Here is a 12,312-nt window from a genome sequence, read left to right on the forward strand (position 1 = left end):
CCGTTTCTGCAGCGTGCCACTGGGCAGTGACTTTTTAGGTGCAGGTACAATGGTGGCTGTCTTGAAGGAGCATGGGAACACTCTCCTGTGACTGATATGTCCAAAATGTGACTGACGACATAGGTTGGCTGGATGGCACAACACAGGATATTATCAGGACTAGCAGCTTTACTCCCTCACACTCATCAGGGTTTTTCCTCACATCCGCTGTGGATACTGACAGAGGTTGGTCCTCTGGAGACAGGGCAGACTTCCTCCGACTACATCTCAGAGGGAATATTGTACTTTTTACTCCACTACATTTGTTAAACAGCTTTAGATACTTGCCAGATTATAATTCCTCAAACCTTTCCTGTCCAGTGAAAAGCATGCATCCCCAAAGTTGGTCATTTTGAAGTTGAAGGTTTTTAATAAACTGGAGGATTAAGTGTTTTTTCTGTGCAGCAGTAGTTCAAATTAGCATAACTTTATAGATTAACTGTGGTAAAAAGCAACGTATATGAGAAACATTAATGGAGCAGTCATATTAATCATCATTTTTTGAAAGCCTACTTTAGGAACATTTTGTTGATACATAATTTTACTTAATTAAGGATTTGAATGCTGAACTTTTTACAGTATTATTTTTACAGTGTGGTATTAGTACACTGAATACTTGGATACCTGGAGGAGAGAGAAATCATAGCATGCCTTTCTGCACTGCAGCCTTTGTGACACTGGGTGGCGCCATGGCGCACTTGGATTTAAATTTGTTTCGCAATGTCCAGCAGTCGTCGCTAAATATCCAGCTTTTCGTTGCCAAAATCTATCCCACAATCCCCACACACCGGCGGTGTATTCATTTGAATGGTACAACTCCTAAACGCTAGCGGGACCTACACAGAGAGGAGTGCTCTGGAGTTCAACCAGTTTTTCACGTTTTGGATTTACACACCTGAGGAGACCCAGTGCGTCTTCACACAATGATCAGGTTTGTTGTGAAGCCTTACTGTTAAAATGGTGAAAGTAAACTGCAGCTTATTTAGCCATATGTTTCCTGAGTTGGAAAGGCTAACTAGCCAGCTAGCTCGCACTAGCGGCCCAGCTCGTTACTTTCAACGTCTCCGTGTATCCTTGATAGTTGAGCTACACGCTAACAGTTGCAGCTAACTAGCTAGCTAGGAGCATAAGCTAACTTTAAGCTAATGTCCGTAAAGAAATGCTCTGCTCAGACTGTCGGTTGCAAGACATTAAACCTACTAGTTAAACTTTAAACAACGCGTAACGTAAGTGACATTTGTTGTAGCTCACCTAACTAACATACATGCTTGTATCGCAGCAGCCAACGCCTTTGTAACTCAAATATTGCGTTTTTGTTTTGTTTATCTAATCTGAATGTCTGCTTTTAGTCTCTTTTGAAACACACTGCTGCATGTTCAATCACATGTTGAATGGAGGAGGCCAACCTGTTAGATGTTAGGCTAAAAAAAAAGTGACTTTGACTTGCAATAACTGAGTTTTCCCTTCTGTTTTCCCCACAGTTGTTTATCCAGCAGTGTCTCACAGTGTGGAAGCTGGTAAGCATGTCCGGCAACGAGAAGTCTTGAAGATCAACCAGAATAAATCCATATGGCTCTCGGCAATCCTGCCTGCATTTTTCTCCTGAAAAGAACATGAAGCAGGTATGGAGATGTGAGGACAAATACCACGTCTTATCGTGTAAATAATTATGTTTCTTAAATTCTTGTGACTTTATAGTACAGTTCAGTGGTGTTGTAGAAGTAGATATTGTAGTAGTGGCTTCATCCCTTATCCTTTTGTTTTAGGTGGATATTATAAATAAGGAAGATTTAGATAAAGAAAGGTGAGTCTCTGATCCACATCTATGGGATTCATCTAATTATGATCACTCATTCGGTCTGTGTCCCACAGATATTCCCTCTCAGTCACTGGACCATTAAGGCACCTCTCTTTAACCATTATCACCATGTCTGTGGCTATGAATTTAACGGTTATCCAAACTATGACAGCTTTGCATCTGGTCCATAACAACTTTGCTCTTGGCAGATTTCAAGTCCATTACGGAAGACACAGCCCAGGCAAAGCAAAGCGATTGTCATCTTGCAAGAGGAAGGGTTGTCCATTGGTGGAGGTGGGCTTAAAGCTGCACCGCAAATCATCAGATGTAGGCTGTGCCCGTAAACCCGGCATGGCCAACAAAGAAAATGAGCTGACGTGCACCGATGATGTGCGGGGAATGCACTATGACAACTGCGGGCTCCCTATGAACTCTGCAGAGGCCTCCAAGATGGCAGGGGCCAGCTCCAAGTACAGAGACTTAACTGAAGTGAGTTAAAACTGATGCTCTGTTCTACAAAAACCTAAATCATTTTAATTCTTTCTAGGGTTTCATAAAATTTCAACACTTTTGCAGACTGAATCCCCTTTGTGCATTGTTTGTCTTTACGTACAGCTATCAAAGGACCATGAAGCCATGACTCATGTCCTTTTCGGAAGGAACCTACGACTAAAAGTAGCCCAAACACTATGGCGAAAAAATGCCAGTGAATTAGTGGCCTACCTAATAAGGTAAATCGGTGAAAGCTAATACTGCCTTATTGTAGTTTGTGTTAAATCCTCAATCACATAACATGCTTCATCTTTAATCGTTTGTTGGTTTTACAGAATTGAAGACACAGGGGTGCTGCTTGACTGCTTACCTGTCTTAACAAATAAGTGAGTCTCATCCGGGTGTTTCACATATTCATTTTTAAACGATTCCGCTTCACCTGTAATGACTAGAATGCACAATAGTTCAGACCTGTATTAAACAAGATCATGTAGCATCATTATAGCTGCAACTAATTATTGTATAGATTAATCCACCTATTCTCAATGAATCTAAAAGTCTGTATATTGGCAAGAAGTGTGCAGCATGTGTAACATTTCTTGTTTTCACTAAATGTTGACATCTCAATTTACAAAAAATGTCAAACTAAATATCACTGGATATTTAGTATTTCCGCTTGCTAATCAATTAATTGTTTACGTAAATTATCAAACATTTCTGTTAACTTATTTTAGCTCCAAGCAACAAAATCTAAATCATGTTTTTGGAATGATCTTCTTATGAATACAAATACACTTCTTATAATATGAAACAACACCAGCACAACAGGCCAGATTGAGCATGACGTTGAAAAACTTTTAGTTAACAGAGAGGAAGTCCCAAAGTCTTAAATCGCCTCTTTCATCTGTCTTTTGTATTTGCTGATAGATAATTTGACTGAAATCAAAAATGAAGACTGTTGGAGCCTTTGTTTTTTTCTGTGCCTGCCTGCATTACTGACAATCTGCTCCCTTTCTTTCATCTTGTGTTTTCTTGTTTCTCCTCAGCCTTCAAACTGAAGCACCATGTTTGTCACTTGGTTGCTGTGTTGACCTCATGCCCCTTGTTAAAGTGATTCTTGCCAGTAAATATGAAGAGTAAGTGTCACTGAGAAAAAGTTTGTTTACTGTTTTAGTCTTGACGACAATTTTCCATGTGTTTAAGATGCTTCAGTCTGTGAGATGAATGACTAATAAACTGAAGTGAGAACTGATGAAAGCCTCTTGGATGAGTAATAATCTCTTTTCCTTAGCACTTGTGACTTATGACCTGGAGAAGTTTTAACGATATCTTTTGACATTATGATTTGACTAACTTTCTTATTCTGTCTTTTTTTTTTTTTTTTTTTTTTTTTTTTTTTTTTTTTTTTTTTTTCAGGAACATCTTGGTGGGTTTACACTGGGTTCAATCCGTCATCAGGAAATGGTGGCCAGAACTTTCTAAGAATGAGAAAAGACTGCGGGACAGTTGTTCAGAAGACAGGTGGGCAGTGAATGCTTAAATACATCCCAATGCTCTGACACAACCAATATACATATTTTGAAACTTGGTCTTATTTTCCAAGGTTTTCATTCTATAGAAATCTTTGTCAAAACAGTTTAATGGATGTACAATACTTCACTGGAAATGCTGCTAATCAGCACAGTAGAAACTGACAGGAGATACTTTAGCTCCATGACATTTAATGTTACTTATCATTATTATACCTTTTTTACTTATACTGCTCCTACTTAATATTGCACCATGCCCTCTTTGCCTTCACCTTTGGATGGGTTCTGGGCAGATATGCTTGCATCTTGGTTGTGTTACTGCAATACATTACTTTTTTCAGAACAGAGTATACATCACTTCTTGTTACATTGTTGTCTTGTCAAAGACGGAAAAGGAAAACTTCACATCCACCATAATTTGCATAAAGTTTTCCGTGTTATCCTTTTTGAACTTTGAAAATATGTTAATGTGCCTCACATGTGAACTGAATGATTCTGGGATCATAATGGGTATAAAATGGTCACTAACACTGTTACTCGTACAGTAGATATTCATTAACCTAAATGTTTGCGTTAATGAATATCTAAGAAATATCAAAAAAAATGTTCTGGTTAGAGCTGATGTTGTAGTGCTGCTGACTTTACCATGTACCTGTTTGAGTTTCTGAATCTAAGTTTTTAAGAAGTTATGTGAAAAAGTAGTCAGACATGTTTCTAACTACAGTCGTGAACATGTAGCGGGAGAGCTCTTCGCACAGTGTTTTGGGGCTTCTACAGTCACTTACTATGGGTTCTGTGTGCCATTGCCACATATTGCAATGCTAATGTTTGTATTTTATTGCAGGAATATTGAAGTCATGAAGCAGAGGCTGAAGGACTTGTGGAAGGAAGGAGCCCGGTTACGTTTGGTTCCAGGATCTACGGGAGAGCTGGCAAAGGTGAGAAGTATTATATGGTAGTACTTACCAGGGATTTCTTTTCATGACTAGTGTAGTGCACTGCCTGTTCAGAACGGGCTGAATGCTTGGCCTGTGGTTTTGCTGCTTGCAGTTCCTAGAGAACCACTTATACAAACAACTTAAAACTCAACACTTTGCTTCCTTGGGTCCTGAGCAATATACCTGTCAGTTCCTACTATTATTTACGGTTAGTAACCCTGGTGAAATACACTCTGGTTCAGGATAAAACACCAGGGACCGACTTTACCGTTAACCAAGCTAGGAAACCTGGGCCTGTGGTCCCAAGCAGCTATAGATTTAATATGATGTTTAGATATGAAAGATACAGAATTATGTAACCATTCAAAGTCGTTGTACTCTGAAATAACTGACAAAAGTCTCCGAAAACGTTTAAAAGAGAGGCAACTCAACTGTAGACTACTTTCTGTGTACCCCTAATTCAACGGAAAACATTTTAGAAATACATTTACCTGACAGAGAAATTTTACTGGTAACGTTGCAGATTCAGATTTTACTCACTTAATATAACAAATAAACTCTGCATTAATCATTTAACTATCCAGCCATATAAAAAGCTCCACCTTGAACAAATGTTAAGTAAATTTAAGTCCAATGTGTATAATGCCTCTCTTTCACTCTTCACTTGGTAGTGGTAAACATTTGAATGCAGGACATGAACTATTTGGTATGGATAGTTGTACTATTTATGGTTAATAGTTTTATTTCAGAAAAAAGTTAATTAACCACTCCAAATTCCAACATTCCCAGTTAGAGAAAGGGTGAAAAGTAAAGCAAGACAGTGTTTGGCCCACAAACAGGGACACACCCAAATCGTGGCCTACTCCCGGTCACACCAGTGAAATACACTAAGGTTCAATTCTGCTCGTGTTTACTCGCTGTTGACAATATGCTGGACTCGGAGCCCTGAAGCCCTGTCCCCACTGCTGAACCAGTGCTGTCCACTAGTTTATTCAAATTGTATCAATACTGAGTGTTTTGTATGTCTTAATTGCACCAAATATGACAAAAGCCCTCCCTTGGATCCCAAGCAATACATCTGCATTGTGTGAGGTAGAGCGGATGAACACGTCTTGAGGTATGCGAAGAATACACAGAAGGACAGACACAGATTCCTTGCTTTATAGTTTGATGCACAAGTTGACTTGTCAGGGCTTGGAAAATGTAAAAAATTGTCAAGTTTCATTTGACCTTTTAATATATGGATTATTGGCTTTGTCTGGGTTACCTGTTAAAAGGTTTCATGAAAAGTGCTTTTTCTAATTAATTTATTTTTTAGCTGAAGCATTTAATTAGTTTTCCTGTTTTTTGGCAAAACTAAATGAAAACAATTGTAAATGGTTTGAGATGAACATTGTATCACAGGTGCTCCTTCTCTTTTTTTCCACCCTCTGTTGATTTTGTGTGGACACAGTCAACCACTCCCACCTTGAAAGAGACTCGTCCACCATAAGCTGACAGGCATTAGCAGTTGAATTTGTTTTGTGGTTGTGGTTCATTTGTTTCCATCTTCACAACCTGCTTCCTCCTGACATTTCATGAGCTGTTTTAAAAGGAATGACTGATTGTAAGTTTTAAGTATTCGTTCCAGAAAGCCAAATCAACTTCCTGTCTTTATAGTCAATGATTTATAAGCAAGTTATCCAGTATATTGTGATGTTTGTAAAGGGAAAATCATGGGTGGTTTTAAAAGTTGATTAAATGTAAAACAAAGATTACTTGAATGTCTGCAGAGTACTGTTTCACTGGCTGTTACAACAACTTACGCGTTATCTCCACTTCATGTTGCAGGCCATCGAGTCTTATCTACTGCAGCTGCCCTGACGGTTGTCAATGTAGCTCTGTGAGGATGTGACCACTACTGCCGGATCATGGCTGTGTTACGAACTGATAATGACGCCAGAGAAGGAGACTGGTTCATTCTGCCACTTAAACTAAACCCCATTATTGGGACTGAACTTGACATTTCAGACAACTCCCTCAGTTAGAGCTGGAGACTCTTGCGGAGGACTGAGACACACCAACACACACACACACACACACACACACACACACAGCAAATGACTGCTTCACATTGAAGTGGACCTTGCGAAGGGGCATATTTAGTGGACCTCCATGAGACTGGGTGTAACGTTGCTTTATGAAGTGCCAAGCTCTTTGTCTCTCGCTACATCACTCTTTGCCATGGAATGCAAATGCACTTGTGGAAGTAATGAATGCTCCGCTGTTTTAATGTTTTTTTTGCGCCTGGGTTCTCTGGAATCATGAACTTGAATCTGCAACAGTCTTAAGTTATTAGAACTCCTCTTGTTTTCACTTTGCCTCTTCATATGACATTTGACTGTATAATATAAATTGTAAAAACAAGTGATTCTTTTAATCTTCTTTTAAATAAATTTGATAAAAATCATATGGATTACTTTGTGTGTGTGAGAGAGTGAGTGTGAGTGAGAGAGTGAGAAGTTACACGAAGAATAGCAAATGTGTGTAAGTAAACCTACATAATTGCTATTCCTTTGTGATCTGGCTTAATTGCTGAATGTCATCCAAAATGGCCAGACTAGTTTTTCAACAGTTTCTGTTTGTAGTTAATGCCAGGCCATGTGAATAGACTCTTGTTCTGGTTGGTGCACTTCTGTTTTTATAACTTTATTAATGAAAATAAGTTTCCATTTTCCGTTTGCCAAAACAAAAGTGTCTATCGTTTTAAATACTGGAAAGCCCAGTCATTAAAGAAAATAGGACAAGTGTAGTAAAGGTTGATTGAATTATAGGGGGACATTTTTTTTAAAATTTCGTTATGAAGATACTTCTTTAGATGTAATTTGAAGAGTCAACATGGGTATTCCTCATTGGTATTCCTAGAAAAACTGCATTAGAAACTAAACAAAATGGATCACATCACATTACAAAAGCATTACATTTGCTAACTAAATACCTAACATTCAAAATATATTATTACATCTTTAACTGACGGCTTTAAATTCTGTTTATAGCCATAGTTATCACAGGAAAAAGTACAATACATCAGACATCATCAAAGTGTCAATGTCGGTTTGTGAAATAAAGTTTTGGTTTTTTTTTTCAAAGTGACGTCATTTTCCGCAGCCACAGCTGATGTGCAGAGTCTTCCGCTCCTTCTCCAAACTGCTCTTCAGTACACATTGACGGAAATACCGTCGGACCTCATTTTAACTTGATAAAGACAGACAATATGATTTTCAGGGAAAGAATACCGCTGCTGTGGGTTCTCGTGCAGGCTGCAGTCGTCGTAGCGTGGTGCTTCACTGACATGGAGACGGGGCCTGGCGCAGGTGTAACGTTATCGACGCAGCCGAACGGAGATCGGTTCAAAATCGAGGGGAGAGCGATAGTTCCGGGGGTGAAAACACAAGACTGGGTCTCCGCGGCAAGGATCCTCGTGGAAGGGGAAGAGTACGTGGGATTTGTGAGGTAAGAAACAGCAGCATGTATACCCGCTAAGCTAGCTGGCTAGCCTGTTAGCCTGGACCGGTAGCATTAGCATAGCCGGCTAGCCGAAACCGTTGCCTGACGTGCCGCTGATGCTAACTGCACGACAGCTGCTGTCGGCAGACGGCAGACTGCCCTTACTCACTTACAGCTCAATAACTGTGGATATGACTCGTGTCACTGAAGTTATTTTCATTATGAGCTTAACCAGGCCTCTCGGTCTCATGGTGACTAACGTTAGCTGCGATCACAACAAACTTTGGCCACAAGAGACGTGTATGTTGTTGCAGCCTAAAAGCACTGAGATATATATATATATATATATATATATATATATATATATATATATATATATATATATAATAAGCCTTTATATTGAAACAAAGGCTTCCCACTAACATCATAAGCATTTATCAGTTTTATCCAACTATTTGTAGAAACCTATATATGGTATTGATTTGTCAGAGATGATGCCGAATTGAAGGTGATTGGACTATCGTAGGTAGTCCGATGTTCCCATTTAGGTTACTGTGCAAGGCTTGTGTAAATCTACAAATATAATAGGATATATAGATGTATTTCACTTGAGAGTTACTTGACAGGGATTTAGGAGATGGCTGGTCTGTTTCCTAAGGCAGAGCCTCAAATGTCAACCTAGATAACCACAATAAATTGCTAGTTTATTATATACATAAATCTGAACCTATAATTGATATAAAAGGGCTGGACAAAAGACACACTTCACAATACAATGTGATCTTATTCAACAGCTCCACATACGGCAGTGTCAAACATGTCAAAGTCAAATCAACACCTCGCTCTCCCTAACCCTAACTAACTGTACACATGAGCAGTCTTGAAAAAATCCCATTCTTGTTACAGAACTGATGGAAGTTTTGCTGTGAACGACGTCCCCTCAGGATCCTACGTTGTGGAAGTTGTCACCCCTAACTATAGATTTGAGCCAGTACGTGTTGATATTACATCCAAGGGCAAAATGAGGTAAGACTATTCTGAGAAAACAAAAAGGCATACACAAATGTCTCACATTGATCAGCATTGCATTTTATTAAGCGTACTGTTTAGGAGGCATCTCTAACCCACTTGTGACCATGTGTCATTTCATAGGGCACGTCTTGTGAACTACATCAAGACTTCAGAAGTAATTCGCCAGCCATATCCTCTTCAAATCAGAGCTAATGGCCCTCACACCTACTTCATGAAGAGAGAAACCTGGGGCTGGACAGATTTTCTCATGAACCCAATGGTAAACACCATACTGGTTATATTGCACTGAACTTGCTGAATATGTATGATGTAAGCCCCCAGGGAGGCTGTTCCTAGCTGTAAAAATGAGTTTAGATTGAGGTTAGTGAAAGTTTCGAGTAATTTGGGTGAGCAAAATGATTCATTTTTTTCCTGTGCAATGCATATCATTACATTGCCTTTCATGGCCATGTGATGTGCAGTGCACAGAAAGAAAAGTTAACTGCTTTTGTACAAGCAAGATGGTCATTAAAAGTTATTCAGTAGTCAAACCAGACTGTGCCAAACATGTGCTGTTGCTCAATCCTTGATTAAGTAAGTGTATGTTTCTTATTAACATTTTTAGTTGTTGGTAAATGTTTTCAGTTCAGACCACTCTATGTATACTATATGCAAATCTTAAAGGTAGTTATTGTTCTTCTAGGTCTCTTGTTTAAATTTGTCGTCTTTGTTACTCCTGCAGGTCATGATGATGGTTCTGCCCCTGCTGATCATTGTTCTACTGCCCAAGGTGGTCAACACCAATGACCCAGAGATGAGAAAGGTAAAGAATCCATTATAGCCTAACATATTGTGTATGCATTGAGTTCATCATCATGCAGTGTCTCTGAATTGTTTTTGGTGCATTTTGATCAATTTAGTGAGGATGTATTAATTCGTAGAAAGGTTCCTGAGAGAATAGCGTTTCAAATGTCAGTAATTCATGATACTCTGTCCTGGCCCCAACTTGAAGTGTTTTTCAATAGTCAGTCCCAGTTCTTCATCTACAGCTGTTTTCATTTCACTGCCTTCTTTACAGGAAATGGAGCAGTCCATGAACATGCTGAACCCCAACCCCGAGCTTCCAGACGTCTCTGAGCTCATGACCAAGCTCTTCTCCGGCTCCAAGGGCTCCAGCAAGGCAGGCAGCAGCAGCAAGGGCACCAGGCCAGCTGTCAAGAGGAGGTAGTACTATACATGGCCCTTCAATCTGCCTAAACAAGCTCAAGTGATGCCATGGAAGCAAGATTTTTAAGTGTCATTTTTTCCCCTGGGTCTATTGTACAGTTTTCTTTATTATTAGATGTTTTAAGCACATCTTGATTTCTAATATTCTATTGGAAACCTTCATACTGCACTGATAGAAATTTCTTAAACACTTCAAAAGCTGTTATCTTTCATTTGCTCTATACTTCCTACATGTGGCTCTTCTACTCATCCATCTTTTTTGTGCTAACCCTCCAGTGTGCATTTTTCCACTGCTGCTAATTCCACTACCTGAAAGAGAACATATATACAGAGATTTTTTTTTTTCAATTTCAGTAATATGACTGTGAATGAAGATTAATTGAATTTTAAGAGTGATAAATTCTTATTTAAAAGCCTAGATGAATAAATTACAATGCTGTATAACAACTGTGTTTTTATTTCAGACCATTTTATTTATTTTGAGAGTGAACACATGCTCTTTTCATTTTTGAATCATTGTGTGGTGTACTGTATGATTTAAGATTCACATACTGTAAATTACAATGGTACTGATTGGCAGTTCAAAGGAAGAAAGAGCTGTGTGTTGCTTCAAGATCTCTAGAGTGTAACTTTACTTTTAATAAAGCGGACAGTAAAGTCCATATTAAAGTAATAATAAAATGTGTTTGTGCTAAATGTTCTCCCTACATGATATGTCACTCTTGGTTGCTGATAGGACAGATATAAGGACAAATTAATTTGATTATAACATTTACAAACAATCCCAACTCAAGTTTCTAGCTTTTTCCAGAGCTTTCAGGCATATCACATAGTCCTCATCAGCGAAGGGGTTGTCATGGAGATTAATCTATTCAAATGTGAACGGAGTAGCTGTTATGATTTTGGGGTAAAAGTTAAGTTTTAACAGACACATGCTAAGAGTGGATGTAATCATAATTGCAAAATATCTCACACAACAAGAGATTAATCTCCATCACAACTAAACAAACTCCATTCACTGATGAAGACCCGCTTATATGGTTGAAATCTCAGTAAAGAGCAAGTAAATGGATATTAATTATGGATTTTTTCTTTTTACTACTATGGCTAAGAATGAACTTTGATGCTTTAAGATGGGATATTCAGGTAAAGTATAAACGCAAAAGGTCCTCTCTATATGGAGCCAAATCAAGGCCCTATATTTTTGATCATTTGAAGAAAAACTGAAAGTTCAAGTTTTGGTCTTGAACTATGAAAAATGCAACAATATATTGCTGCTTTTTTCGAAACTATTGGCCAGGATTTGGCTCCATATCTTTGGATCCATTGTTTGGTTTCTCCGAGCTACTGGAGAAAACATGGCGGAGTACGTGTAGAGGAGCCAGTCCCTATTGAGATATGAAGGGCTCATTCTGAGCTCATGAAAACACAATTCTTAGTAACAAGTGCTAACATACTAATGAAAACATAGTTATATTACATTCAACTTCTGCCAATAGATCCTTTTAAATACTACATACTGTCCCTTTTAGAGGTCACAATCTAAAAAGATTGGGAACCGCTGCTTTAAGCAATGAGGCTGGCAATTATAGTTAATATTGTCAACAAACCCTATAATTAGACCGAAAGCTTTCTCAATATGTTAAATTTTAGATCTTTCAAAAAACAGAAAATTATTATTAGAAAATATATACTAACTTTTTTTTTTTTAAAGCTTAAGGATTTATTAAAACAGCTGTGGACTGTACTTTTCAGCACACAATACTCAAACTTGTGAAAATTGTTTATTTAT

The 12,312-nt window shown here is 38.4% G+C and overlaps 2 protein-coding genes across 2 annotated transcripts; both read left to right on the plus strand.

The window, feature by feature from the left end:
* Positions 1-819: 819 nt before the first annotated feature.
* Positions 820-7,199, plus strand: katnbl1 (katanin p80 subunit B-like 1). Its single transcript, XM_054618596.1, has 10 exons — positions 820-970; positions 1,521-1,661; positions 1,806-1,843; positions 2,047-2,326; positions 2,453-2,568; positions 2,665-2,715; positions 3,376-3,465; positions 3,746-3,850; positions 4,703-4,796; positions 6,627-7,199. The coding sequence occupies exons 2-10, from the start codon at positions 1,653-1,655 to the stop codon at positions 6,657-6,659; spliced, it is 816 nt and encodes a 271-aa protein (XP_054474571.1). The 5' UTR covers positions 820-970; positions 1,521-1,652; the 3' UTR covers positions 6,660-7,199.
* Positions 7,200-7,928: 729 nt separating this feature from the next.
* emc7b (ER membrane protein complex subunit 7b) lies at positions 7,929-11,198 on the plus strand. The gene is made up of 5 exons (XM_054618727.1): positions 7,929-8,288; positions 9,189-9,308; positions 9,435-9,573; positions 10,036-10,116; positions 10,372-11,198. The coding sequence occupies exons 1-5, from the start codon at positions 8,050-8,052 to the stop codon at positions 10,519-10,521; spliced, it is 729 nt and encodes a 242-aa protein (XP_054474702.1). The 5' UTR covers positions 7,929-8,049; the 3' UTR covers positions 10,522-11,198.
* Positions 11,199-12,312: the final 1,114 nt, after the last annotated feature.

The sequence above is a fragment of the Anoplopoma fimbria genome, chromosome 18, assembly GCF_027596085.1.
Source record: "Anoplopoma fimbria isolate UVic2021 breed Golden Eagle Sablefish chromosome 18, Afim_UVic_2022, whole genome shotgun sequence".
Classification (NCBI taxonomy): Eukaryota; Metazoa; Chordata; class Actinopteri; order Perciformes; family Anoplopomatidae; genus Anoplopoma; species Anoplopoma fimbria.

Bases quoted from the DNA above. Each gene is read 5' to 3' on its own strand.
- emc7b (XM_054618727.1), top strand. From the start codon at position 8,050: ATGATTTTCAGGGAAAGAATACCGCTGCTGTGGGTTCTCGTGCAGGCT. The intron at 8,289-9,188 runs GTAAGAAACAGC...TTCTTGTTACAG, and splicing joins GAGTACGTGGGATTTGTGAG to AACTGATGGAAGTTTTGCTG. The intron at 9,309-9,434 runs GTAAGACTATTC...GTCATTTCATAG, and splicing joins ACATCCAAGGGCAAAATGAG to GGCACGTCTTGTGAACTACA.
- katnbl1 (XM_054618596.1), top strand. The intron at 1,844-2,046 runs GTGAGTCTCTGA...TGCTCTTGGCAG, and splicing joins GAAGATTTAGATAAAGAAAG to ATTTCAAGTCCATTACGGAA. The intron at 3,851-4,702 runs GTGGGCAGTGAA...ATTTTATTGCAG, and splicing joins GACAGTTGTTCAGAAGACAG to GAATATTGAAGTCATGAAGC.